This window comes from Torulaspora globosa, chromosome 1 (genome assembly GCF_014133895.1).
Source record: "Torulaspora globosa chromosome 1, complete sequence".
Lineage (NCBI taxonomy): Eukaryota > Fungi > Ascomycota > Saccharomycetes > Saccharomycetales > Saccharomycetaceae > Torulaspora > Torulaspora globosa.
Genome location: NC_050727.1, coordinates 1,471,524 through 1,497,985, shown reverse-complemented (window position 1 = coordinate 1,497,985; position 26,462 = coordinate 1,471,524). Strand labels below are relative to the sequence as shown.

General features: G+C 45.7%; 17 protein-coding genes across 17 annotated transcripts; 8 read left to right on the top strand and 9 right to left on the bottom strand.

The window, feature by feature from the left end:
* Nucleotides 1–208: 208 nt before the first annotated feature.
* On the top strand, nucleotides 209–901 carry MRPS17 (mitochondrial 37S ribosomal protein uS17m; the record flags this gene model as incomplete). Its single annotated transcript, XM_037281809.1, has 1 exon — nucleotides 209–901. One exon carries the CDS (start codon nucleotides 209–211, stop codon nucleotides 899–901), a length of 693 nt encoding a protein of 230 aa, XP_037137704.1.
* A 54-nt stretch (nucleotides 902–955) lies between these two features.
* Nucleotides 956–1,762, bottom strand: RBD2 (putative rhomboid protease RBD2; the record flags this gene model as incomplete). The annotated part of the gene is made up of 1 exon (XM_037281808.1): nucleotides 956–1,762. One exon carries the CDS (start codon nucleotides 1,760–1,762, stop codon nucleotides 956–958), a length of 807 nt encoding a protein of 268 aa, XP_037137703.1.
* Nucleotides 1,763–1,895: 133 nt separating this feature from the next.
* Nucleotides 1,896–3,218, top strand: HG536_0A08420 (uncharacterized protein; the record flags this gene model as incomplete). Its single annotated transcript, XM_037281807.1, has 1 exon — nucleotides 1,896–3,218. One exon carries the CDS (start codon nucleotides 1,896–1,898, stop codon nucleotides 3,216–3,218), a length of 1,323 nt encoding a protein of 440 aa, XP_037137702.1.
* Nucleotides 3,219–3,416: 198 nt separating this feature from the next.
* On the bottom strand, nucleotides 3,417–4,433 carry HUT1 (UDP-galactose transporter HUT1; the record flags this gene model as incomplete). Its single annotated transcript, XM_037281806.1, has 1 exon — nucleotides 3,417–4,433. The coding sequence occupies one exon, from the start codon at nucleotides 4,431–4,433 to the stop codon at nucleotides 3,417–3,419; it is 1,017 nt and encodes a 338-aa protein (XP_037137701.1).
* A 287-nt stretch (nucleotides 4,434–4,720) lies between these two features.
* On the top strand, nucleotides 4,721–6,493 carry SRP68 (signal recognition particle subunit SRP68; the record flags this gene model as incomplete). The annotated part of the gene is made up of 1 exon (XM_037281805.1): nucleotides 4,721–6,493. The coding sequence occupies one exon, from the start codon at nucleotides 4,721–4,723 to the stop codon at nucleotides 6,491–6,493; it is 1,773 nt and encodes a 590-aa protein (XP_037137700.1).
* Nucleotides 6,494–6,736: 243 nt separating this feature from the next.
* Nucleotides 6,737–8,032, top strand: HG536_0A08390 (uncharacterized protein; the record flags this gene model as incomplete). The annotated part of the gene is made up of 1 exon (XM_037281804.1): nucleotides 6,737–8,032. One exon carries the CDS (start codon nucleotides 6,737–6,739, stop codon nucleotides 8,030–8,032), a length of 1,296 nt encoding a protein of 431 aa, XP_037137699.1.
* A 217-nt stretch (nucleotides 8,033–8,249) lies between these two features.
* Nucleotides 8,250–12,707, bottom strand: IQG1 (Iqg1p; the record flags this gene model as incomplete). The annotated part of the gene is made up of 1 exon (XM_037281803.1): nucleotides 8,250–12,707. One exon carries the CDS (start codon nucleotides 12,705–12,707, stop codon nucleotides 8,250–8,252), a length of 4,458 nt encoding a protein of 1,485 aa, XP_037137698.1.
* A 231-nt stretch (nucleotides 12,708–12,938) lies between these two features.
* On the bottom strand, nucleotides 12,939–13,812 carry CIN2 (GTPase-activating protein CIN2; the record flags this gene model as incomplete). The annotated part of the gene is made up of 2 exons (XM_037281802.1): nucleotides 12,939–13,705; nucleotides 13,770–13,812. The coding sequence occupies 2 exons, from the start codon at nucleotides 13,810–13,812 to the stop codon at nucleotides 12,939–12,941; spliced, it is 810 nt and encodes a 269-aa protein (XP_037137697.1).
* Nucleotides 13,813–13,997: 185 nt separating this feature from the next.
* On the bottom strand, nucleotides 13,998–16,127 carry HSP82 (Hsp90 family chaperone HSP82; the record flags this gene model as incomplete). The annotated part of the gene is made up of 1 exon (XM_037281801.1): nucleotides 13,998–16,127. The coding sequence occupies one exon, from the start codon at nucleotides 16,125–16,127 to the stop codon at nucleotides 13,998–14,000; it is 2,130 nt and encodes a 709-aa protein (XP_037137696.1).
* A 280-nt stretch (nucleotides 16,128–16,407) lies between these two features.
* RTP1 (Rtp1p) lies at nucleotides 16,408–19,230 on the bottom strand (the record flags this gene model as incomplete). Its single annotated transcript, XM_037281800.1, has 1 exon — nucleotides 16,408–19,230. The coding sequence occupies one exon, from the start codon at nucleotides 19,228–19,230 to the stop codon at nucleotides 16,408–16,410; it is 2,823 nt and encodes a 940-aa protein (XP_037137695.1).
* A 257-nt stretch (nucleotides 19,231–19,487) lies between these two features.
* On the top strand, nucleotides 19,488–20,096 carry YAR1 (Yar1p; the record flags this gene model as incomplete). Its single annotated transcript, XM_037281799.1, has 1 exon — nucleotides 19,488–20,096. One exon carries the CDS (start codon nucleotides 19,488–19,490, stop codon nucleotides 20,094–20,096), a length of 609 nt encoding a protein of 202 aa, XP_037137694.1.
* Nucleotides 20,097–20,321: 225 nt separating this feature from the next.
* Nucleotides 20,322–21,173, top strand: SUI3 (translation initiation factor eIF2 subunit beta; the record flags this gene model as incomplete). The annotated part of the gene is made up of 1 exon (XM_037281798.1): nucleotides 20,322–21,173. The coding sequence occupies one exon, from the start codon at nucleotides 20,322–20,324 to the stop codon at nucleotides 21,171–21,173; it is 852 nt and encodes a 283-aa protein (XP_037137693.1).
* Nucleotides 21,174–21,269: 96 nt separating this feature from the next.
* On the bottom strand, nucleotides 21,270–21,791 carry ADD37 (Add37p; the record flags this gene model as incomplete). Its single annotated transcript, XM_037281797.1, has 1 exon — nucleotides 21,270–21,791. One exon carries the CDS (start codon nucleotides 21,789–21,791, stop codon nucleotides 21,270–21,272), a length of 522 nt encoding a protein of 173 aa, XP_037137692.1.
* A 135-nt stretch (nucleotides 21,792–21,926) lies between these two features.
* ENV7 (putative serine/threonine protein kinase ENV7) lies at nucleotides 21,927–23,054 on the bottom strand (the record flags this gene model as incomplete). Its single annotated transcript, XM_037281796.1, has 1 exon — nucleotides 21,927–23,054. One exon carries the CDS (start codon nucleotides 23,052–23,054, stop codon nucleotides 21,927–21,929), a length of 1,128 nt encoding a protein of 375 aa, XP_037137691.1.
* Nucleotides 23,055–23,409: 355 nt separating this feature from the next.
* On the top strand, nucleotides 23,410–24,843 carry RVB2 (RuvB family ATP-dependent DNA helicase reptin; the record flags this gene model as incomplete). Its single annotated transcript, XM_037281795.1, has 1 exon — nucleotides 23,410–24,843. The coding sequence occupies one exon, from the start codon at nucleotides 23,410–23,412 to the stop codon at nucleotides 24,841–24,843; it is 1,434 nt and encodes a 477-aa protein (XP_037137690.1).
* Nucleotides 24,844–24,929: 86 nt separating this feature from the next.
* On the bottom strand, nucleotides 24,930–25,427 carry VMA11 (H(+)-transporting V0 sector ATPase subunit c'; the record flags this gene model as incomplete). Its single annotated transcript, XM_037281794.1, has 1 exon — nucleotides 24,930–25,427. The coding sequence occupies one exon, from the start codon at nucleotides 25,425–25,427 to the stop codon at nucleotides 24,930–24,932; it is 498 nt and encodes a 165-aa protein (XP_037137689.1).
* Nucleotides 25,428–25,636: 209 nt separating this feature from the next.
* NSL1 (MIND complex subunit NSL1) lies at nucleotides 25,637–26,287 on the top strand (the record flags this gene model as incomplete). Its single annotated transcript, XM_037281793.1, has 1 exon — nucleotides 25,637–26,287. The coding sequence occupies one exon, from the start codon at nucleotides 25,637–25,639 to the stop codon at nucleotides 26,285–26,287; it is 651 nt and encodes a 216-aa protein (XP_037137688.1).
* Between the last annotated feature and the right edge of the window lie 175 nt (nucleotides 26,288–26,462).

Genomic DNA, 26,462 nt, shown 5'->3' with positions numbered 1-26,462 from the left:
CCAGGACCAAGTTACTGCTATAGAGCATCTTCTTCAGCTCGTATAACGTGACAAGGCTTCGTTCGACGTGATTTGGCAAATTTTCAGCTAAGTTAACAGTAAGACACTGGTTAACTACAAGACTAGACCAGCAAGAGAGGAGCCATTGGGTGCTGTTGTCGAGTTGTGGACCCTGAGGTGCTGGTGGTAGCTTACTGGGATAGGCAAAATGGCTAGGCAAAATTTTCTGGGGCTTGTGGTGTCTCAGGGGAAGATGCAGAAGACGGTCAAGGTCCGTGTAGAGACGAAAGTGTTCAACAAGAGAATCAACAAGGAATTATTCCACAGAAAGGACTATCTGGTCCACGACGAGGGGGAAATCTCGCGTGAGGGGGATCTGGTGCGGATAGAGGCAACCAGGCCGCTTTCAAAATGCAAGTTCTTTGCCGTCGCAGAGATCATCAAGAACAAAGGTCAGCAGTTTGCGCTGTACGAGTCGCAGGCAAGAGTGACGGTTGCCAGGGAGGAGGCACAGAAGACACAGGAGTTTCTGCAGCGCAGATCGGACCGAGTACGGAACAGCGATAGCGTGCTTTTGCGAGATATCCGCACGATACAGGATACGCTGGCGCAGGGCAGATCGGCAGAGGATCTGAAAGAGCTCAAGGAACGTTACGGGATCGAAGAGTTCTCGCCAGAAACCATAAGGCAGCTGTTGCAACTGGATGTGTCGAAGTTGGAGTCCTCCGTGGAACAGCAGTTCGCAGACATCGAGCGTGTCAGGAACAGAGTAAGGGAGCTGGTCGCCGATGATGAAAAGGCGTGCCAATTCTTGAGAGATCATGGTGTGAAGGACCCTGAATGCTTGAAAAAGAACATCAGGAAGAACATTGTAAGAAAGCATGTCCTTCAAGAATTGTAATTTGCATGAAAGTATATCCTGTACATAGAACCGGCCAGAACCGCATCTGCATTTTCAGGCAGTACCAAGAACCCTACCGCCTGAAGGCTGCGTCTCGACAGCGTTGTGTAAGGGCAATGGGTCGTGTGGAGCAAACAGCGAAGTGTATTTTGCGACGTCTCGCTCGGTCATGTCCTTTTCCCGATAGAACTTGACCCAAGATGGGATCAGGCGGATCAGCGGCTCAGCTTTATCCTCGATCTTTTCGATGATCCAGCTTGGTGGCATGATCTTGCGGAATGCCTTCTCTTTGGCACCAAGGAAGTATCCGACCATCAGAGCGAAGAAGTGGCCCCAGAAACTGACACCAGGCACGAGGATCGAGATCAGGATCAGCAACACCATCGGAGCTAGAACCGTGGGAAACGCAAAATTGGAATTTGGTATGTGGTACCTAGGGCTAATAGCAGATTCCTTATAGCTGAAGTACCCGAAGAACGTAAAACACCAACCGCTTGCACCAGCAATGCTGGTATCTGGGTAAAACAGCTTGCCAAATAAGCAGTAGAGTAGTCCTGTCATGACAGCAGTGAGGTTGAGAACCACCCCGGTGTGTACTGTGCCATGCTGGGATTCGAAGACATTCAACGGCCCAACCAGGGAGAACGCATTGAAGAACAGATGAAACAAAGACAGATGTGCCAGTGGATAGTTCGACAATCTGCCGGGATTGAAAATCCCTTTAGGCGACAAACTCATCGCATCATTGATAGGGATCACCTTGTTCAAGCAAAATAGTAAAAGCAGGAACGCAAGAAGACCTGTTGTCAAAGCAGATGGTGGTTGACCGTTGGGCCTCGTTAAATCTGACCAGCGAAACATCTTGAACGCCTCTTTATAGTCAAAAGGCTGTTAACTCGATTGCAATACTCATATTGGTGGGGCAGTCTTTCTTCGAGCCTTTGCCAAGTAAAAAATTACAGAGTAACGCACCTACAAAACAAGGCAATCAGCGATGACTACAGGATTTAAGCATGCTAGACAGGTTAAAAGCGCGGTTCGAGGCGCTGTCCAGTCAATTGCTATTGATAAACTGTCTCATGTGAAATTGAGCCAAGAACAGACGCTTTTGCGAGAGAAAGTGCTGGCCTTTACCAGGAAGCATTTGAAGAATTACAATACTGGCGATGAGCCTGCTATGTTTGTGATCCAAGGAGACGCTGGGACAGGTAAATCAGTAGTGTTGAACTCGCTGTTCAACGAGATTCAGCGGTTGTCGAGCGTCAGCGAGGATAATGATGTACTCTTTCGCACTAGAAACTACCTTGTCGTTAACCATCCCGAGATGTTGAAGCTGTATTTGAGAATTAGCAAGGGCTTTAAGTACATAGCTCGATCCTCTCTGGAGCGTCCAACCTCGTTGATCAATGCGTTGCAAAAGAAGAAGGAACTCGCCGATGTTGTTATAGTGGATGAAGCGCACCTGTTGGCGACATCGAAGGATGCTTTTAAGAGATTCTATGGTGATAACCACCTGCAGGAGCTGCTGTCGTTAGCCAAGGTCCTCATTTTGGTGTACGATGATAAACAAGCTCTTAGAATGGGATGTTACTGGGACGAATCTACACAGAACGGGGCCAACTTGAAATCGTACTACAGCAAGATTCCTGCGGGTAAGAAGGATTGGTACAATCTGAAGCAGCAATTCCGTGTCGCAGCGCCAGACGATGTCTTGCAATGGATCGATGAGATCAGCACTGAGGGTGCCATTCCACAGTACCCGAGAAGCTCTCTGACAGCTGGGCCAGGCGACTTTGATTTTAAAATTTGGGATGATTGTGGAGCAATGTACGAAGCTCTTAGAGAGCTAGACGGCAAGGTTGGCCAATGCAGAATGCTGGCTACCTACGATTTCCCCTACAGGTTAGATGGAAAGGACTATTTCGTCACTTGTGGGGACAACTTCAAGGTTCGTTGGGACAGGTATACACCTCGGGAAGTGTTGCCATGGAGTGAGAGACCGGATACGATCGACGAGGTCGGAAGCGTGTATACCATTCAAGGGTTCGATCTCAATTACGCAGGTGTAATCCTGGGCAGATCTGTTGGTTACGACGCAGTGAAGGACTGCATCCAGTTAAAGCCGGAACTATACGATGACCATGCTGGGTTCACCAAGAAGAAAAACATCAGCGATGTGAGCCATGTTAAAAATAAGATTATAATGAACAGCATCAATGTCCTTTTGACGAGGGGTGTCAAAGGCTTATATGTTTACGCCTGGGATCCTGCGCTGAGAGAGAGACTAAAACAAAGTTGGTTGGAAGCAAGCAACTAAAGCCATTATCATTGTTTGAAAGACTCCACCAGACTCCTTCAGACTTATTATAGACATTTATACACTTTCTGGTACTGCGGAACTTTTAAAACTTTGCATACTCACATCGCTGTCGCTAGAGTAGCCATAGCTTACGCTACATATATGCGGATGAGAGGTTAGGTACTTTAAGTGATGATACGACTGTTCCGCGGCGTGCTACTGGCTCTTCTTTTGCGATTTCTTTCTCTTCGAGAGCGCTTCCCAAGATATGCCGCCAAAGACAGTGATTATTCCTAGCCATTGTACGGCGCTAACTCGTTTGCCAAATACAGCTATGCTCAGAAGCATTGAGATCATCTTTCTAGTTACGGTGATCATCACAAGGACTAGAGAGCCATATTCCTCTAGAGTGAAGAAGATAAAACACTGGCCAATGGCACCACATATAGCGTACGTGACCAAATAACGGAGAATCTCTGGATCCGCAGTCAGTAAAATTTTTGCCTCTCGCAGCTGAGCGTTATCGAGCACTAGCAAGTAGATTGAGTTGTACAACACCATGAAGAAATTCAGAGCGAACATTAGATGAGCCCCGGTGATGGCAGTGTTCTTGGCCACTTTCTGATATTCCCTATTTTTTCTGAGCATTTCATCCTGCGTCGCATTTGTCATACCGTCGAGGAACAAACTCAATATCAAGAGCCCAAAACCGGCCATCGAAGATGAGCCACCGCTCAGTTTGTTACCATGCGACCCGCCCAGAGTGAACGTTGTTACGCCCAGAGTCACAACCAGAGCAACGAGTTTCTTTCCCCGCGGTATCCGAGTCCTGTAAATCAGCAAGTGAACCAACAGAACCGGAAGCATTTTGCAGGATTTCGCAAGCATATAAGTCAAATAGTCGACGTATTGGAGGGAGAAAGCAGCCAATGGAGCGGATGTGGTTTGCATCAAGGAGATAAGGGCCAATTCCCTCCTATAATCTTTCAGCAGCCTCGCGGCTCCATATCCCGAGCGCTTCCATCGCATGTAGGCCATTCCTACCAGTGTTGCCACAGCAGCTTGGACTAGAGCTATAAGGCCTGGTGCCTGAAATTTTGACCCGCTATTCGGCCATACCCGTGTTGTCAAAGGCTCCTGTACAAGGGCCCAGGTTAGAAAACTAGCGTATATTCCAGTCGCGCCAAACAACAGCTTAATGCTGTTCTTCCCGGTGAAGCTATCCTGCTTCATCGCTTCCGGAGGGATGCCACCACAATTACCAGACGTCCTCGCCACACTACACCCATGATCGGCCAAAGGCAGTGCTAAACAGCCCTCAATTGACGATAAATCGAATGCCCATCGGTAATCTCAAACTGTTGATCCAACTTATTGAGTTCGAGATCAACAACGTATTTAGTGATTTAAAAATTTTCAAAGTCTTAGGCTAAATTTGCAGCTTAAAGCAGCGGAAGGCCTTATGTCAACGGACTTCCAAGAGCTGTAAAAGGCCTTTGTCGGTACCTAGCGCTCCAGATATGGTTGCATTCTCACCAATTGCTTCTACTTATGGTGTCCGCGTGGAACAACTGCTGGAAACGCCCCAGGATTTCCAGAGATATCATGAAAAGCTTAATCGGAAGCTGCAAAAGCTAAGACATAGGTGCCAGGTTGTCAATAAGGATACTAGAAAGTACTCTGCCAACGACAAATATTCCAAGATCAGCAGCACAGACTATGACAAGAAAAACAAGCTGTACGGTGTTTTAATGCTTCTGCATGCCGAGAGAAACCTCGCAATGGCTGAGACCCTGAAGCTAAAGTCGCTCCAGAGGGGAAAACTGAAGAGCAACGAACGGAAAGTGCTGGCAACCAGGCTGAAGAAGGCCGTCAGCACAGCGGATAAACTGGTGGAGTTGACCAGGAACGAGAAACAGTGGATAACGAGAGTCCAGTATATTGCGTACGCTAGACTTGCCCTTGCTGAGTATCTTCTGATCGGAAAGGGTACGAAATTCAAGGATGGTGTGGCGATTTCGCGCAATTTGGGGCTTTGTTTCGCCACGCTCTCTCATCTTTGCGATCTAGGCGTGCTACCGACATCTGTCTTTGAGCTGATACAGTCAAAATACGAACATTCTTTAAAGCAATATGCTGGCAACATTATTTCGTCAGCAGACCTCCACAATTTTATCGTTAACCAGGTCAAGGAAGCTCAGCAAGCTGGCGACGAGTTAAGCGAATTGCTGGTAGGTAACGGATTCAAAAGTGAGCTACGAGAAGTCGATACAGATCAAGATGCTTCTGCCAGGACGATCCAGTGGAGGTCGTTTGCCGCGCGAGTCCATGACTCTCAAGTTGAGCAATGGATGAAGGAGGCCACACAAAATACGTCACCGGACGTCTCAAACTATGATAACGCGCTATTGAAATGGCAGCAAGCCCTAGAGAAGCAGGAAAAGCGTGTCGCTTATTATGAAGACGGCAACGAGGACGACGACATGAGCTCTCTTGAGAACGAGCAAATCCTGCTCGCATACATCAAGTACGAGACCCTTTTCACTTCTATCCTTCGTGACAGTTACTTGTTCGAGCAACTATGGAAACAGTGGAACGAAATGGGTGCTTCAACGACAGCGAGAATCACAAAATACAAAGAAATTGAACGCATAGTGGCCAGTCTGGTCAAGTACCTCGGCGACGTTATGGAGCTGCCTGGTGTATACTCAGATGCCGAACTGATGGCTCACCTGCAACTTTGCCAGCTGTTCTTCAGATTATCCTTGAGCTCTGGTTGCTTGGGTCCGATGTACCAATCCAAGGGCAAGTTCCTGGAATCTCTAGCGCTGCACGTAGATGCCTATCGAAAGCTGCAGGACGCGCTATCAGATTTCGCCCAGATATCGGATTCTGTTCTTCCCGCTGGCCTCTTAACCAGGGACAAAATCGATGGTTTGCAGGCACTCATCAAGAGAGGGTGGAGCAGCGTCTTGGTGCTGGCTGAGCACGAGAAGAGCCTTCATGCCACACCTCGCGGCCCTTACAGTCCGTCTCTCATTGATATGATCGGCTCTCGCAACATCAAGCCTAGCGACGTCAACCTAAAGAATCTCTTCCCAATGAGACCGCAAATCAGACCGGTACAAGGCAAGCCTACACTGTTCGACCTAGCCTTCAATTACGTCAACTACGAGGCTGAAGAACCCCAGCCAACAGAACGTGCTGCGGCAGAGTTGAGTTTCTCGCAAGACACCGAGCAGGAACAAACGGCCTCCAAGAAGCGCGGCTTCCTCGGGCTCTTCGGCCGCTAGCATGCCCTTAGATCTATCGTCAAATCGTGGACGTTGATGGCAATCGAGCTACATAAGCATATAGACTATGTCTAGTAGTAAGCGATGGACGTCTCTAGCACGTGAAGGGACCTTCTTGTGGACCTCGAAGGGCTAGTAGCTTATAAAGGACAAGTGGAAGGTAGTAAAGGCCAAGGATCAGCCCTTAGCTGCTGTCAGTTACATGTGAGCCGCTACAATTCATTTAGAAATCTATTAAGCATTATGATATTGGGACTTTTCAGGCGAAAGGGCCTCTGCTGGATCTGCCTGGAGGAATCGACGATGGACTCTTCATGGACACGACACGAGTGCGGTTGTAATCTTCAAGTTCACAAATGCTGTTATTTCAGATGGTTGTTTGATTTGAATAAGTCTTCTGAGCAGGGCAAATGGGGATTGGACCTTGGGTTTGAACCGCTTGATGAGCTGAGAAGGAATATGTGTTATCTGGTGGATTGTCATAGAGAGTTTCAAAGTGAGTTGTCAGCAGTAGAAGTAATGACCTTTGTGCCATTGCTCAAGGGTGCGTGGGTTAGTACTTTTGAAGTGTCTCCTTTGGGGGCAGTGAATGCGTTTACAATCAACCTGCCTCTCAGTCTCGAGCATCAAGTTATCGCATTCCCGATCGTTATTCCTCCCTGCCCTCAATGTAAGAGGCCAATCTTCTCCAGACCAGTTCATTTCACCAGCAGCTCTGTGTTCCTATCGGCTGCTTATCAAGTTAAGAAACTGATACGAGCAGCAGCAGTGATGGCGTTATTAACCGTTTCAACTTTGAACATAGGAAAATGGGCGTTTAATCTTGGTCTGTGGCAGCTCAGATGCTTATTTCCTGAGCGAGTTCTACGGTCTGTGTTGCGTGTCAGCACCACGAAAGCACTGGACGTCTATGGTGAAACAATGCAGGGTCGAAGGAGCATTCCCAGTGTCACTCAATTTCTGGTATTGGGATTCCCATTTTATTTGATGGGCTTGAGGGGCTCTTCCCGAGTGTTGAACAAGTTACAGTGGATTTACTCGCTGGTTTTCACTGTAAGAGCAGGGCATCACACTGGCAAATCACGAAACGCTCTTTCCCATTTAGTGTCAGTTATCAACTTGAGTGTTCTATTCAATTCGACAATCGTTTCGCCCACTTTAACAAGAATATATGAGTTTATGGTCAAAAAGGCACGACCATATTTCTGCTTGACCAGCGACAGCATGGATATCTTTCCATCTCAAGAGTATTCCAACATTATTATCAAGACATCATGGCATGACGTACTCTTTGAAGCAGCTGTATGGCCGTGGTGCGGAGAGAAAGTTGGATCCAAACTGTTCGATCTTTTTGTTTGGGTTCAGAAAGAAATACCCTACAAGTTTACACCGGAGGCTTCCCCGGATGAGGTTCGAATGGTATTTAATGTCCTTGGTTGCGGCCTTCTAGCAATAGCACGTCAATCGTTGAACCTATACATAACATATCGGAGGGCGCAAGAATTGAGAAAACTTCAAGATTGTTTTGATGAAAAATGATGGCTTCATTTAGCAAAAATTGGCGCGTGCGTCTGTAGATCAGTATGGAACCATGCAGAGAAAGTCTTCAAGATCGATTGTCAGATACCTTAAGCTTGGAGCGGGACGCTCGACTATGGCAACAAAGGCTTGAAAATGCCCATATTAACCAACCTACATATTTCTCATCCATAATGAATCAACGGATGTTAAACTTTTCTCAGAGTCTCCAAGACTCTCAATGCAGAAAAGTTGACACTATAAGACTCAACAAAGCTGAACTGGACATAGTGACCTTCCCACCGAAAAGCTTCATGTTGGACAGCTTAGATTCGACTTGGGCGCCGAGCAACTCCTCCAAGTTGAAAGAGTCAACGCAATCTTGATGTTTTCTCTCCGGGCCCTTTCTCTTGTCCAACAGCTGAATACCGTATTTAACACCATCGGAAGTAGCCATCTTAAAGATAATGTCAGGAAATTGCGGACCACTTGACCCGAAAACCTTAACCTTTTGCTCTGCTAGCTTCTCACCCGCAATACTTTTAACGACACCTTTTTCATACAGTTGTCTAGTCGTCCATTTAAATTTGAGGCCTTCCATTTCAGAGCTTTTTTTATGTGTCTTCATATATGCACCCTTCAAATTACCGAATGTGCTTTTATTGTGTGAAGCATAACTTCTACTCTGTTGGATATTTCCAAACACTCGCTTGATACTTTTTTTTTGTTGCACCAAGTCACTTTCCAAACCCTTGTTGATCTGACGTATTCGAAGCAGCGTTTGCTTCGTTATATCGAGCTCACGAATCACATAGCTCACAGCATAATGCGGGTCCTTAATTGTGTTTGCTATGTCATTTAAGAAATTTTGGAGCCTGTTTCCAGCAGGATTGAGCATCCCAAGACTTTCCAACTCATGAATTTTCTTCAAAGTGGCATTCTTTAATTCAAAATAGCTTCTGGACGCGAGTGATTGGATCATGGGGTCGCGTTGGATCTCACTATGCGCGGCGATCAAAACTTCGAAATGCGGTTCATCCTGTGGGAGAACACAACTCAATGCGAGATCGTAAAGATCTGTACTTATCTCTTCCACTTGCGTCATGTAAACAAATGCTCTCTTGGCCTGATCATACAATTTTCTTGTTTTATCATCGCTGACTAGGAATCTATAGGCACTGGGGGCGAGATCCAAGACAATCCTTCCATTCGATATGGCATAATGCGGCAATGTCTTTAGGATTTCATGAATCACATCATCATTTGGAAAAAAGAGTAAGTTCTCGTGAAATTTGGAACTTATGGTCAACACCTTCTCGCTGAGAATTTCCAACTGCGGATTAGCTGACACCATATCATGGTAAATAATCGCATCGCCATCATGCTCGTACTGCGGATCCAACAAAGTACTCATCAATAATTCTCTGACTTGTGGGTTAATTTCCTTCGAGTATGCATTCAACGGATCATAGTAGTTATTGAATCTGCTTCCGGAAAGGACGGTCATTAAGGCGTCCATTGTAATTTCAATCTTTCTGTCAAGGTTTGAATAAGAAGACTCTGTGAAGCCATAATGAGATCGCTGCGTCAAATATTCAGCGCAAAAACATCTAACAAGCACTGTTGATATTGCTCTCCTCATATCTGCTTCGTCGGCGTTTTTGTCTGCCGCTGAGCAGAAAACTTTTGTACAAATAAACCTAACTTCTGTGGGTATTTTAGCCACCTTTTTGCTGAATAACATGGCAATTAGTTCGACAGAATGCCACAAGTTTCTCAAATTTTGGATAAATGTGGTCGATGTCTTTTCATCTTCAACTGCCGAAACATTTGTTGGGGGTTGAAAGCCATGCAACTCTTTAAAAATAATAGAAGGATTGCTTTCAAAATGTATTTCTGGATCTGCCAAATATTTCAACAGAGGAAGGAAGAGTGTGAAGATATCCGGGTATTCCTTATGAAGGAAAAGTCTTAGTAACTTAATCCAAGGGGCATCGGTATTCTGGAGGAACTGGCGAACTGAGCGAGCCTCTGACATATCCTGTTGCAAAATTTCAGCTAACAGCCTTATGAAAAGCGCTTTCTCTCTACTACCCATTTTTTGATTTACCGTGCTGAAAGAAACATAAACGTTTCGTACCGTAAACTCAGGGTCTTTGGAGTACATCAATTTCCAATAAGATGGATCAACCTGTAAAAGATAGAACAATTTTTCAAAAGCAGGAAACTTATGTTTGGGAATTGCGAGGGCGTTTGAATCAGTGACATAATCTGGATTTAAGCCATATGATTCCAAAAGCTCAAGCATGTCCATCTGTTTCCTAATCTCACTTTCTAGGTTTTCCTTTCTTGAATTCTCAGAATCCAGCTGAGCTTGACAACCTTCAAGACGGTTTTGTTCTTCTTCAATAGTGCCAATACCATTCAACAAGTGAGTGAACTTTCTCACACTCCATAAGCTTGGATTTGGGCAGTGCATCACATCTAAATATGCGTTTCGCAGCAAAAACATTCTTATTTTGCTTTGTATCAGAACAATTGATCTAATGTTTCGACGGAACAAAGATGACCTTTCTCTTAGCTTTATACGGAGCTTATGACCTCTCAGGCTCGCTTGCATCTCCCGGAGATTGTTGATCTCAATAATATCATCAACCAAATCCAACGTGTAACGAACCAGAATCCCTCTAGTTATGGCTTGGAGACGAAGCATTATTTGGAGATCTTCATATTCTCCACAGAGAGCATCCTTCATTGCAAATCGTTTCTTCTTGCCTCTGATGCATCCACAGAGCCGGCTAATTGATTTTTCATACTTGCCTACCGAGGCCAACAATGGCTTAAATGCCAATCCTTTTAGGCATCCTTTGACATGGCTTTGCAGCTGGCAAATGATGTGCGATACTTGAATTAGCTCGATCTCGAGATTGAGTTGACGTTTCCTTACCGCTTTGCCTGCACAAATGGCTTGCAGCTGTTGCAAGCCGACGAGATCGCTCAAAAGTAATGAAGGTCGTTTATCTAATGTTCGGTGAAGCTTCCCCCTCAACAACGCCTGGAAGCCAACCAACGCTGATTTTGTAAACTCGATACCATCCAAAAGAATTTTGGTTTGTTTTCTCAAAACATCGCCCTTGCAAACTGATTGAAATTTCAGCAGAGCTCCTTCTTGTTTAAGCAATTTGAACTTGCATATATCCAGCGATTTACGTGCGTCTAAGCCTTTCAATAACGCTTGGAGATTCCTCAAACTTTCTAAGCACTTTTGATCTAGCAGTCGCAGATATGGGGCACTTCTCATATGATTGGCTCTGATGCAGGACTGCAAGTAAATTATTTCTTTTCCAAAAATTTTGAGCAAATTCCTCTGAATTTGCAGCTGAAATCTCAAATTTACTGAACGCGATAGAGATTGTAACTGTATGACACTATCGAGAAACTCAGTTTCTGTCATTCTTTGTTTCCTTTTCGGCGAATAATCAAAAGGTCCATATTTGAAACTCTGGTAGTAGTCTAAGTCATCTTCTCTTGCTCGACTTCTCAACCTATAGTAATCAGTGTCATACGTGAGATATTTTGAGACTGAAGGTGAATAGTAAGATAGACTCACATTCTTTGATGGACTGTATTCCAAAAGGGGAGTAGTTGACAAAACTTCTTCACCGCGTATGCCAAAAGTCTCTAATCTTGGTGGAGAAGCTCTGGCGGATCTGTCTGCTGATCTAGGCGACGCAAACAGGCTTCGAACCTCGCTTGTAGGAGACAATTCGGGAAATGCTATACTTTGGGATTTTTTGATGGGCGTCAGAATGGCGGGTTCTGGATCGATCTCATTTTTATCGGCAATTTTGAAATCTTCTATTAAACCGCTTTTCAACGCAGGTCCGGCTTTCCTAGCAACGGGTGAGTTCATAGGACTGACGTTTAGAGACTTGAAATCTCGAATTCTTGGCCATGCTCTTTTACATCTTTGCAGGTGCTCCTTTGAAAATGACAATTGACCAGATAATGATTGAAGTGGTGGAGTTTTGAGTGGCCATTTTTTGCTTATTATCGTAATTAGAATGTAAAGAGTCTCGAAAACCTGGGGCAGGTCCTTCTTATTGTACAGGTCTTGCAGTTCGAATCTGAATGATTCAGGAAGGCCAACGTGGTCAACAAGAGAGAAGAAAGTGTTGATATTTTGGGTATGCTTAAATTGTAGCTTTTCGCCGGCCGGAAAAACTGTTGGAGCTAAATCTGGATTAATCTTTTGTGTTAGCAATGCCAGGTAGACACCATTACGAAGACCATCACCAACGCAAAGGTCCAGTTCGGATGGCAATTTCTGCTCAGTAACTGTTTCAATCCACCGTTTGACTTCGCCTACCCGACATAAGAACTCATAGTATGCTTTCTCGTCCTTTGATAAGCTGGACATATCAAAAGATAAGCCAAAAGTACTTGGATCAGAATTTGTACTATTCAATTGAACTTGATATTTTTTGGAAGGCGTCGAGGACCATGTCCTCTCGACCTTTTCTTTGTTGCTAGGTGCCGCTGCCGAAACTTTCAGGTCATTCCGTAAATTGATTGATGAATTCAACTTGGACGGAGAAAATGGTTTCAGTGGCTTCTCTGGAGATAGGCTCTGGACGTACCGGTCAAGAAACGCATTATTGCGAGACCTCGTAGGCGAGCCTGTCAGTGTGGTCATTGCTCAATCTCTTAGGCTTTTTGTCCTATTCAGTTCATGGATTTCAGCTGCTGAACTACCATGAAACAATCATGACATGAAATCGACGACTGCCACTATCTGTAGATTAGACTTATTCATTCATTCCGTCTTGGACTTTCGATTGTTTATACCTTTCCTAATCAGTATAATTTGCCAATCCACAGCACATTCGACAAGTCGTGGTTAACGAGCACCACGGCTAGTTTACCATTATTGATGAGTAGACCCTGTAATATCGAATAGCTCAAATTTGGAGGCATCTGTGTCCTCAACATTGTCATCCTTGCCTCTCAGGGCTAACGCGCTGAAATTCTGTAGGTTCAACAGGTGCTCTGTGGTCTTGTGGAAAATACAGTCGAAACAGTTCTCAAGCACAATTACCTGCTTAGTAGCTGAATCAAGCGGCCTTATGAGTAGCTTGCAGTTGGATAGATTGTGCAACCTCATTTGAATGGCATTTTTTGGTGGCGTACTGCATGTTATGAGCAGGTTCTCACAATCTGTGATGAGAATGCTGCCGCTCGAAAAGGGTGCCGGCTCTAATTTAACGGTACTGTTATTGATATTGCGTAGAATCAATGAACCGCTTTGGTGTCCAGCAGCATCCACCTCACTGATCAAGGTGCACTTGTTTAAATTCTCATAGCTTGCCGTGGAGCTCTTTATAGTTATTAACTCTCCAACCCTGGTTGCCATAGTCTCTATTTTAGTATGGAAAGGCATATCTGCAGCATTCATTGTAGCCTTCTTATTTTTTACTGAGGGCTTCTTTTGGAATCGGAAACTGTTACGTGTGGCATCTTTGGAGGATTCTCTGGCGCTAATAGTGTCTAAAAGAGAATCTACCTTGGAATGAAATCTCTCTCGGTCATATGGGGGCAGTTGTGAAGCGATGCCATGTAACCTCTTGAACAGCTCATTGCAAGTCTTCTTTAGTTGATCATAGTCTCCGCCTTTCTCGATAGCATCCTGTAAATCTGTATCCGATTACGTTAGTCTGACTGAGCCAGTAGGGGTAGTTTCAACTAACAGTCGTCATACCTTTGCACTTCCGTTCGAAGTCCAACACAGTCTGATCAATCATATTTTCGACGGGATGCTTGTTTGCTTAGAGCTATCGAGTTGAGCAAGAACTATAGTAGCTAGAGAATAAACAAATCAAAACGTAAGAGGATCTTTTTTCTATTTTATACAGGTGTTAACTCGTGGCATTACATATTCGACAACCAAGTTTATTAGTGGCAGAGATTGCTAGTGCGTGGTGGTCGTTTAATCAACTTCTTCCATCTCAGCGTCAGCTGGAACTTCTTCCACCTTTTCGGTGGCAGCAGGAGTTTCAGCAGCGGCGGCTTCTGGTTCCTCATCTTCATCGATGTTCAAACCCAGAGAGATCAATCTGTTGATTCTGGAAGCGAAAGAGGATGGCTCTTCCAAACTGAACCCAGAGGTCAACAATGCAGTTTCGAACAGCAAGTTAGTCAAATCCTTGACAGTTCTGTCTTGTGCACCACCTTCATCAACTCTCTTCTTCAATTCACGGATGATTGGAGACTTTGGAGAGATTTCGAAGATCTTCTTAGATGACATGTAGGAAGACATGGAAGAATCTCTCAAAGCTTGAGCCTTCATGATTCTTTCCATGTTGGCGGACCAACCGAATTGGCCCGTTCTGATGGCAGCTGGTGCATCGATCAACTTGTGAGATACAACAACCTTTTCAACTTGATCACCTAGAACTTCCTTCAAAGCCTTAGTCAATGGTTCAAATTCCTTGATCTCCTTCTCTCTTTCGGCCTTCTCCTCATCGGTCTCCTCTAATTCGAAATCCTTGGTGATATCAACCAAAGTCTTACCTTCGAATTCCTTCATCTGAGTAAAGGCGTATTCATCGATAGGGTCAACCAAGTATAGAACTTCGAAGTTCTTTGCCTTCAAAGCATCCAGGAATGGAGATTTCTCAACAGCCTTCAAGGACTCACCAGTAATGTAGTAGATGTTCTTTTGGTGCTCTTGCATTCTAGTCACGTAGTCAGTCAAGGAGGTCAACTCATCGACAGACTTGGTGGAGTTGTAACGTAGCAACTTGGCCAAAGCAGCTCTGTTTTGGGTGTCTTCGTGAATACCCAATTTGATGTTCTTAGCGAAGGCAGAGTAGAATTTGTCGAATTGCTCGGAGTCCTCAGCAATTTCGTTGAAGGACTCGATCAACTTCTTGACAATGTTCTTTCTGATAACCTTCATGATCTTGTTTTGTTGCAACATTTCTCTGGACAAGTTCAAAGGCAAGTCCTCGGAGTCGACGACACCCTTAACGAAAGACAACCATTCTGGGATCAATTCTTCAGCCTCATCAGTGATAAAGACACGACGGACATATAGCTTGATGTTATGCTTCTTCTTCTTGTTTTCGAACAAATCGAATGGAGCTCTCTTTGGAATGAACAAGATAGCTCTGAACTCCAATTGACCTTCAACAGAGAAGTGCTTGACGTATAGAGGGTCTTCCCAGTCGTTGGAGATAGATTTGTAGAAAGCGTTGTATTCATCTTGAGTGATATCAGATGGGTTTCTGGTCCATAGAGGCTTGGTCTTATTCAATTCTTCTAGTTCTTTAACTTCTTCCTTAACCTTTTTGGTCTTCTTTTCCTCCTTGTTTTCTTCATCTTCATCAACTTCTTCTAGTTTTGGCTTCTTGTCGTCCTCTTCCTCCTTCTTCTCCTCATCTTTCTTTTCCTCTTCGGTCAATGGAACTTCCTTTTCAACTTCCTTAGTGACCAGCAATTGGATTGGGTAAGCGACGAATTCAGAATGTCTCTTGACGACTTCCTTGATCTTCTTCTCTTCCAAGTACTCTAATTGATCGTCCTTCAAGAACAATCTCAAGATAGTACCTCTACCGATCTTTTCGTTAGTTTCGTCCAAGGTAACGGTAAAAGAACCACCAGCGTTGGATTCCCAGACGTATTGCTCGTCGTCGTTGTGCTTGGAGATAACTTGCACTCTGTCAGCGACCAAGAATAGCGAGTAGAAACCAACACCGAATTGACCAATCATAGAAACGTCCGCACCAGCAGACAAAGCTTCCATGAAAGCCTTAGTACCAGACTTGGCGATGGTACCCAAGTTGTTGATCAACTCGGCCTTAGTCATACCAATACCAGAGTCTCTGATTTCCAACACCTTCTCCTCTGGCTTTGGAGTAATTCTGATGAAAAGTTCTGGTTCGGTTTCCAATTGCTTTGGATCGGACAAAGCCTGGTATCTAATCTTGTCCAAAGCATCGGATGCGTTCGAGATCAATTCTCTCAAGAAGATTTCCTTGTTTGAGTAAACTGTGTTGATGATCAAACTCATCAACTGAGTGATCTCAGCTTGAAATTCAAAAGTTTCAGATGCCATTGCGTCGCTAGTCGTGTGAAATTAGCAGGACCACTTGCCAACCAAAGTAAACAGTGAATGCTGGTTTTCTATGAATCAATAACTCGCTGCTCGATCACCACCGCTTATCTATCATGTCCCTTTATATACCCTTGACTCGCTCTACCATGGGGGGTCTTTTTCTCACAGCGCGAAGAAATTTTTTTGTTCTTTTACCTTCTAGAACATATCCAGCCAAACTGACTAAAGTACTGTCAATCTCTAAATGTCGATCAAGAGCTCAGTTGTTCTGGAAGATTCTTCAGATCTGCAGCGCCAACAGCCTACCAGTCAACTGTAAGATCTCATCGGCATGCTTGCGGACGAGAGCATCATCGTCGTGTTCTCTAGCGTATCTGAGTAACACGACTAATTGGCCGTGGTTGTAATCTTTTGGCAGCAGATCAAAACCGTTGTCATTGAGAAGGTCGAAAACCAGATGGATAGCAGCTCTTCTGACGACAAACGCATCTTTGTAGTTTTTATTACGGGCTGCCTGCTTTGCGGTGGTCTCTAGCTGTAGAACACCGAAGACACAGTCGAGTATCAGAGGTATTCTGTCCTGTATGCCGATCGCGTTTACTCGCAGACATACGCCGAGCAGCGAGATCGCAGACATTCTTATTCTGTTGTCTAGTGAGTCGTGTTTTCGGACTATAGCGAGACAAGCATCGACAATGTTGTTGGCATTGCGGCCCTGGAACAGCTCGCCTTCTCGCTGGATGTAGAGACTCAAAGATTCGCCAATTTTGAGCACGTCATCGATCTTGTGTCTTTGCTCTAGGTTTAGATATATTTTGAGTAGGGCATCGACGGTCTCGTTCGGATCGCGTTCGCATAGCACAGCTAGGCCCTTGACGGCGTTCAGGTAGACGAAGGGGTCTGGATAACGCAGGTGCTGTAGAAAGATTGCCCTGAATCTAGGGAGCTGAACAACCTGGGATTGTTTTTCGGCGAGGCGAGCCAACGTGGTGAGTCCTTGTACTTTAATGGGATCTATTGGATCATTGATATTATTCATGGCCTCAAGCAGCAGTTGATTGTCTGCAAAAGAGGATTCGGTCTGTAGGTCTGAAATATTGGTGTTGTTTAAAAGATGATGGATTTTCGATCGCAGTTCTTCACATTGTCGATTTTCATGCCTGCCCAATTTCTCGTGGATGGCCTGTAGTGTTTCTTGAGCCTTTGAGCTAGACTTCAAAACACCTTTATCTAGTACAGTCCCGAGCAGCTCTAGCACGATGTCAAAAATTGTTGATGCAGCAGTAGCAGCGACTGGCTCCTCCTCCTCATCGTCGGAATCTTCGCCTATCTCAGGCTTTTGCTTTTCCTCCTCAGTAATGGAGCCAAGGAGCTCCAGGATCAATAATAGAATGTCATCTGGTTTCTTGACAATCTCACTGGTAAACTCCTTGTTCATGCGCTCCAAGATCTTGAGGTCCACCAGTATCAATGCACTGGACTCGCTGCCATCTAGAGTGTCCGGTCTCTTATTGTCGATGCTGCTCTTAACCCACCTGCTGAGAACATTTAGAAAGAGATTTTTGGTCACTTCTTCGTTCCCTATCAGATTTAAAAGTAACACGAAGAGGTCTACTGCCATATCAATGTCTTTGAAAAGATCGAAGGAGCCATCGCGCTCATTTCGACCAGTGGTGAGTGAGCGCGGCAGTTTCTCGCCCTCATCCTTTACAGTGATGGAAACAAGTTGCGTCTGTAAATCGACAACGTATTTCCACTGTGAATGTTCAAAATTAATCAAGTTCAGCGCCAAGTGATCCAAAGACTCAAAGTGGTTTGTGAGGACCATGTACGATTTTATGAGAGAGAGAATAACGTTGTAGTACGGCGCTGGTGTCTCTTCAATCTTGTTGCCATCCTTATCGTACATTATTGGAGCTAAAGTTTGGAACTTCCTAAGGAAGAGAGCGTAGATCCATAAGTGGAGGTAGAACTGGTTCTGTCCGTAGGCGCTCGTTAGGGCTTCCATCATCTCCACGGACGGACTCTTGGTAAGAGAAATCAGTACATTGGTGACATCGTTTAATTGTTTTGAAGTGTAATTCTTAATAGGCATATTGTACAACACATCGAACACCGGTTTGAAAAGAAAGTCCTGGATTATACGGCTATTCTTTTGGTACAGAGTGCTTATCAAATCGTTAAGGCAGGTGATGACCAAGGGCCTGTTTATATGGGATAACTGTTCTCTCACCTGCTCGAAGAGATTCGTGAAATACTCGACGCTGCTCATGTTCTTAGGCTTGGCCACCAGGATTTCTGTCACTCTGCAGACCTTCTCGACATCTATCTGTTCGCTCTCCCGCGCGCCTGTGACAAAGTCTATCAAACTCAATACACCATCATTTCTGCGTACCGGTAATGTACTTAATCTAACAAGAAGGACAGCACGCAGTTCCGTGTCGCGGATTGTGTCAACTAGAGACGTATAAACATTAAGCAGCTCGTACGTCTGTTGCACCGTTTCAAGAACATCCACCATTTTTTCATATTGGGCATCCTCCATGCTAGCAAAAAGATGCAGCAGGCCCAAAACCATTTCCCGATACAGAGGTCCCCTCAACACAACCATCCTAGCATAATCATCTGCTCTCGATGTATCACTTATAATGGGATAAAGACACGCCATGACAGCGATCAATGTCTGTGGATTTGCCGGGTGGGACCTTAAAATACCACAACCGAGCTCATCGGGGCATATCTGTGATCTCGCGCTAGCTGGCAGATTAGCCTCTAACCCATGGAAAAGTATCAGCTTAATCAGTGTGTCCATATAGCGCATATCATGAAGCGAGATTGGCAGTAGCTCGCCACCATCTATTCGCTGTTTATCACAGGCAGCATCATGTATCCTGCCAAAGTGCTGCAGTAGCTGGTTCACGAACTCCTCGTTACTGCTGCAGCCCAACTCCTGATATGTCTTCGAATCATTCAATTTGGAGATTATAGATTCGTAGAGGGCTTTAAAAGCCTCATCCAGTGGCGACTCTCGAGTAAACTGCGGTCCATTTTCGACTACCTCCTTCAACGTCTTGGTGGCTTTTTCGCGCTTCTCATCCAGCATACTCAAACAAAGCAGTGTGAAAAAGCAGCCAAATAATCTAACCCGATTGTGACGCCAAAGAGACCTCTTGGTCTGGTGCTATTTCTTGCTAGTTAAGTGTTTAACTCATCGCTTCAGTTCAAGGCTTGAAGTTCATCACTTCGGACGCTCGATAATGCACATAGTATATTGAAAAAATTTTGGCCTTGAGATGAGCTTGAGATGAGCTCGAAGTGTACGCAGGGTAGATCAACATTAAAGGGTCCGTCTGCGCAGATATGACGCTTCACACAGAGCCATTGGATCAGGAAGACCAGGATGCCATCATATTAGACGCCAGAGCTGGAGATCTGGAGTCTCTGCGGGATATTTTCACCACTTTGATTCATCCAAAACTGTTGAAGACATGCAGAGATTCAAGCTCCAACTCCACTGCATTGCACATGGCATGTGCCAACGGCCATGTAGAGGCTGCCAGATACATCATGGAATTGGTGAAGGAGAATTCCGCCAGCGACGAGGAAGTCAGGGAGTTTGTGAACCAACAAAATGAAACAGGCAACACAGCATTGCATTGGGCCTCCTTGAACGGTAAGCTCGAAGCCGTGAAACTGCTCTGCGACGAGTATGAAGCGGATCCTTTCATCAGGAATAAGTTCAACCAAGATGCAATTTACGAAGCGGAGAACAACGGAAAAGAGGAAGTTGAAGGCTATTTCCTTGAAAAGTACGACGTGGAGCCGCTACGAAATGAAGAAGAGAGCCAGGACAACGGGGCTGCGCCCGCAGTTCAGGTGACGAAGGGCACAGAGATCGAGCAAGTCACTAAAGACGCGACGGAGGCCCTCAGACAAAACACCGAGCAATTGGACATCAACGATTCGTAGCCCTGCCTTGCGGTCAGGCGAGCACCAGCGCAAATGCATATCTTGTACACTATAATAGTCTCAAATAGAGCCAGAATTGTTACCCGGTCTGGATATCGTAATCACTTTTGACGGATGAAAATTTTTGAAGATTCTTTAAGCTGGGTTTAATTGAAAGCGTTTAGGACTCCTGGGCTCCGGTGTATAGGTGAGGTAGGTGTAGCGTACGAATCTCCAAGGATCAAGATGTCGTCAGAATTAGCTGCAGAATTGGGGTTTGACCCCTCTATGAAAAAGAAGAAGTCTTCGAAGAAGGTGGCACCGGAAAATCTCGATGCGGTCATTTCACAATCTGAAGCAGATGTTAACGATGATCTATTCGCTGGATTGAAGAAAAAGAAGAAGAAGAAGAGTAAAGCAGCTTCTGAGGAACCCACGGACTCCACAGATGACATTTCGGAAGCATTGGGCGAACTAAAATTGAAGAAAAAGAAGAAAAAGGCAAAGGAGACGGATTTGGACGATTTCGAACAGCAACTGGCCAAGGCTGGTGTCAAGGTCGATGAAACTACTAGTAAAGAGAGCACTCCAGTGATCGAATCGACGCTTCAACAGGAAGTCGGTTTGGGGTACCCCGATTTACTTCACAGATTTTTCGAGATCCTGAAAGCTAACAACCCAGAACTAGCTGGTGACAGATCCGGACCAAAGTTCAGAATTCCACCTCCTGTGTGTTTGCGTGATGGTAAGAAGACCATTTTCTCTAATATCCAGGACATCTCCGAGAAATTGCAAAGATCCCCAGAGCATCTTATCCAATATCTGTTTGCTGAATTGGGTACCTCTGGTTCTGTGGACGGGCAGAAGAGACTAGTCATCAAGGGTAAATTTCAATCTAAACAAATGGAAAACGTTTTGAGAAGATACATCTTGGAATATGTCACCTGTAAGACATGTAAGAGCATTAACACAGAGTTGAAGAAGGAACAATCCAACAGATTGTTCTTCTTGGTCTGTAAAAGCTGTGGTTCGACAAGATCCGTGTCCTCCATCAAGACTGGTTTCCAGGCTACCGTCGGAAAGAGAAGGAGAATGTAACGTTCTGTTTCCATGTATTTCACCGTTTGTCATGTTTTAGCACCTTACAAGAATGTAATTATTCCCATTGTCTGCTTATTAGTATTAGTAGATTATTTAAATAATTGACGCATTTTCATATATTTTGAGAAAGGCTGGGCACCAACTGGAGATTGTAACGTCAGAGGTCAGCCATTCCCTCAATATGCGGGCGCACCTGTCCTTATCCTCCAATTCTTCCAGGACAGTCGTCAACACGCGCCTCGTCGACTCTGAATCGAGACTTTTCGTCATATTCAAGTCTACTTTCCGCCTGTAAAACTCAAACTCTTGGACAGACAGCTTACTCTCGGCATTATATACATCTCGAACCTTCGCAAGAACCTCTTCTTTCGACATAATTTGCGAGTGCCCTTCATCATCAGTTTCTTTTGCAGTGGAATTTGTCAGCGGGGGAGGCATGCTAGGCGCTGTAGTATTCCCACATATGTCTCGTACTTTTGCAGCTATCCTATTTCTTCTGCCGCCTCTTGCGGATACTTTGTTCACTTGGTACAAGAACGATGGGCAGTCATTGTAACCTGGCACTTCAGTTTCCAAGCAATTCTGAAAACTTTTGACACTAGCGTTTGTGGACATGGATTCGCTCGATCGGCTAGCAGAATTGGAAGCCACCAGGAGTCAGAAGAGACTATCATGGACTCTTCTTAACTTGGTAGATCTGACCGCATTAGGCACTTGTGACAGTTGGGTACTGTAGAGAATTAAGATCACTCACGACGAGGTCTGCAGATCTTGCAACGTGCTAAGAAGCTCGTTTATGTCTGGACGAGCGGCTGGATCAACCTGAATACAGGACTTTATCATTTGAATCAGGCCATCTGAGTATCTTGTCTGTTGTGGGAAGCTGAATTTGGCATTGCAAGCTGCATAAACCAGAGACACTCCACTAACTTGCAACTCGCGCTCGAACGGCGATATGCCAAAAAGCATAGTGTAGCATGTGCAACCCAGTGACCAAATATCTGCCCTGCAGCTGACGGAGCTGTTGAGCGTAATATTGAGCAGTTCGGGTGCTGTATAGGGCATTGCACAGTTATCAGTGACCCATTCTTGCAGCTCGCTGAGCTGGTGTCTTGTCGTAACCTTGATATCCGCCTTGCAACATGAACCTAGATCGGATATGATCGGGAGACCTTCTGCGGAAAACAGAATGTTGGAAGGCCTGATGTCTCTGTGGATGTATGATTTCGTCGCAACAGTGTTCTGAGACGACAGGATGTCGAGCTCGAGCGGCGTGTCGTCAAGCAGCAACGCCGCCTCCTCACTGTAGGACATAGATACAGTGTCCTGTGCCGTCTCCGCATCGCTACCGGTCTGCTCTCTCGCGGCTGGGTCGTGCAGACAACGCAGACCTCTGGCAATGCCCATCATGATCCTCAGACACTCGCTCTCGGATATAAAGGTGCTCTTGAGCAGGTTGCGGTCTATGCTGTCCTGGAGGGAGCCCAGCGGGAAAAAAGGTAAAAGTATGCTCACTGTCTTGGATCCATCCTTCTCCTGAGCGACCTGGGAATCTATCAGGGCAATGATATACGGGCTCTGAAACCTCCTGTAATTCTCCACCTCCCTCATCGCATTCGATATGCTCTCGACGTTACCGAAAGGACATCTTATCCTCTTAAGGGCATAAAGCTCTCGAACAGGCCCAAGGCTGATAGCACCACCGCTACTGGTCCCGCCCGATTGCTGAACTAGGTACACGAACGACAGACTGCTTTCTCCCAAAAGTCTCTTAATGTTGTACCGCCTCCCATTGAGGGAGACATACGATTCTGAGTAGGTACAACAGCAGCAGCACAAGTTACAGCATGATTTCACGATTTCCCTGATCGTTTCCATCACAACGAAGCCGCCTTAGTTCTGCCAACCGGCTTGCGTTTCCTTCGGGTCTTAACCTCCAACCAGGGCCTCCAAACCAAACCAGTCAAGGCAGTTTAATACCAAGTACTCAGAAAGGCAGTCCAATAGCGAATCCGGCCTATCGACACTGCTATTGACACTGATCGATCGCCAAATATCAGTAGAAGAGCTCTCTTGTCTGGCCTTTATATACTTTACTGTAGGATCACGTGACTAACAGCTAACAAATGGCAAATCGATGAGAAAACTCGTCTTTTAAGACCAACTTGAGATGAGTTGCAGTGTATCTTGAAGGTGTCGGCAGGGTTCAGTTGAGTTATCTGAGGGTTTTGTGATGTCAATTCAAACTATTGATCCGAATGAAGGTCCAGATTCGTTGAAATCTTTATCGCTGATTGCAGCTCACTCGCATATCACAGGTCTAGGCCTCGATGAGCATCTACAGGCGAAGGAGTCATCGGAAGGAATGGTAGGGCAGCTGCAAGCTAGACGTGCAGCCGGTGTTCTTTTGAAGATGGTTCAAAATGGAACGATTGCAGGAAGAGCCGTTTTGGTCGCTGGCCCACCTTCCACGGGTAAGACTGCACTGGCCATGGGTTTGTCGCAGTCTTTAGGCAAGGATGTGCCTTTTACTGCTATAGCTGGCTCAGAGATCTTTTCTTTGGAGTTGAGCAAGACCGAGGCCCTGACGCAAGCGTTCAGAAAATCTATCGGTGTGAAGATTAAGGAGGAAACCGAGCTGATTGAGGGTGAAGTTGTCGAGATTCAGATTGATAGATCGATTACTGGAGGACATAAGCAGGGGAAGCTAACCATTAAGACCACTGACATGGAGACTATCTATGAGCTTGGTAATAAGATGATCGACGGGTTGACCAAGGAAAAAGTGCTTGCTGGGGATGTGATTTCTATCGATAAGGCCAGTGGTAAGATTACTAAGCTAGGTAGATCATTTGCCAGGTCCAGAGACTACGATGCCATGGGCGCTGACACGAGGTTTGTGCAATGTCCAGAAGGTGAGCTACAAAAGAGAAAGACTGCTGTTCATACCGTCTCGCTGCATGAGATCGACGTGATCAACTCGAGAACACAGGGCTTCCTAGCTCTGTTTACCGGCGACACAGGGGAGATCAGATCCGAGGTTAGGGACCAGATCAACACCAAGGTCGCCGAATGGAAGGAAGAAGGCAAGGCGGAAATTGTGCCAGGTGTCCTTTTCATCGATGAGGTCCACATGCTGGACATCGAGTGCTTTTCGTTTATCAATAGGGCTTTGGAGGACGAATTTGCCCCAATAATCATGATGGCCACGAACAAAGGCATCTCCAAGACCAGAGGAACCAATTACAAATCTCCACATGGCCTGCCACTGGATCTACTGGACAGATCGATCATTATAACAACCACCAACTACAATGAACAAGAAATAAAGACGATTTTATCGATCAGGGCCCAGGAGGAAGAAGTGGAGCTAAGCACTGAGGCACTTGATCTCCTCACAAAGATAGGCACAGAGACCAGTCTACGCTACAGTAGCAACTTAATCTCCGTTGCACAGCAGATCTCGTTCAAGAGAAAGAGTAACGTAGTCGATGTGGTCGACGTTAAGAGGGCTTATTTACTTTTCCTGGACAGCGCACGGTCCGTGAAATGCATCCAGGAGAATGATACGCAGTATATCGATGACCAAGGGCATGTGGACATCTCAAGCGGCAGCCATGCCGCTCCAATAGCCACTGGAGGCGAGCCCATGGACACCACAGAATGATCTGATTTGTAACTTTTTTCGCGTAATACGTATATATACAACCATCCCTCTTCAAAGAAAAGATTGAACAATTCAAGGTGCATTGGCTATTTTTCTGAACCTCTGGTGTTCAAAATCAATGCAATAATCATCCCATACAATCCAAGCACTTCAGAGAAGATGAGAATCAGCACAATTCCAACAAACAGCCGCGGTTGATGCATGAATTTCCTTACTCCTATATCGCCCACGATCCCAATTGCATATCCGCTACTCAAGCAGGCAAATCCAACACATAATCCGCAACTTAGGTGCATGGACCCGCTGAAAAGTGTGTATTCTTCCGTGGGCGATAAGTTACCAGCGATCAGCACTGCGACAACCAGACCGTAAATCGCCAGAATACCACTCATAACCACAGGAATCAACGACTTCATAATCAGCTCAGGCTTGAACGTACCGATACCCGAGATCCCGATCCCAGACTTGGCAGTACCGATAGCTGCACCGAGACAGGACAGCACCATGGCAGCAGCGCAGCCTGCAAAACCAAAGAATGGAGCATAAAGGGGAGCATACTCATTGGTTTCCACCACAAGGGACATATCTCAGCCAAATTAAAACACAATGCCCTCAACTCTTGCCTATCTATCATCTTCATTATATACCACTTGCAACAACTTTTGTATTACTATGGCTCCCTTTTGCAGCGCTTCAGCTCTGCGGGCGGGTAACCAACAGCGTTTAAATCTATAAGTCTGAGTTTAGATCTTATTTACACTTCAAGGCCCACGAGAGACTCGCGGAATATAAGATGCCGAAGGTGGATGTGACTGTAGAGCAGCTGCGAAGCATCTATGGACAGCTTTATGACGCCCTGGACGAAAAAATGAGACTGCATCTGCCGGCAGAGGCCGCGGAGGGCAAGGACCACGTTCGGCGAGAGGTTGGGCTGCAGTTGCAGGACTTTCTCTCACAGGTCATGGAGATGGCCTCTAGCTCTGTGAGAGTGGTTAATTCAGACGATCCGAGCGGTAAGATGAGTGTGAGTGAACTGATCTCGAAATCGCAGGAAAAGTACGTCGAGCCCTTCGACTTGGAGCTGAACGAAAAGGTGCGACAGGCGTACCAGGAGTGGGAGGACCAGACCGTACAGGTGGCCGTGCTGCGGAGAAACGCTCCGCAGCAGGTCAACCAAGCGTACGTGACCGCCAGGGACGCTTTTCTGTCGCGGCTGGACGCCAGAATCGAGCAATTGCAGGCGGAGGACCATGCCGGCGTGGACTCAGAGCAAGAGCTCGACGCAGCTGGCAGCTTCGGCGACAGTTACTGGCAAGAGGCTGCGGAACAGTACGAGCGATCGCTCTTGACCCTGCGCGACGCCCAGGCAAGGATACCGCAGACAAGATCTGATATTACCAAGATGAAGAGCCTGGTGGCGTACCTCGAGGATCAACTAGAGTGAATCTTGAGAGCGCTTGGTCTCATCCACAGCGAAGTTCAGGTGATGTGCCGTGCATAGCGAGCGGCCTGCGCTGGTATTACAAGGCTTGGCTTTTTAAGTTGCTGGGCAGCGAAGATAAATACGAGTCTTGAAAATATAGGAGGTCTCAAGAACCCCGGCTTTGGTGCAGTGTAAT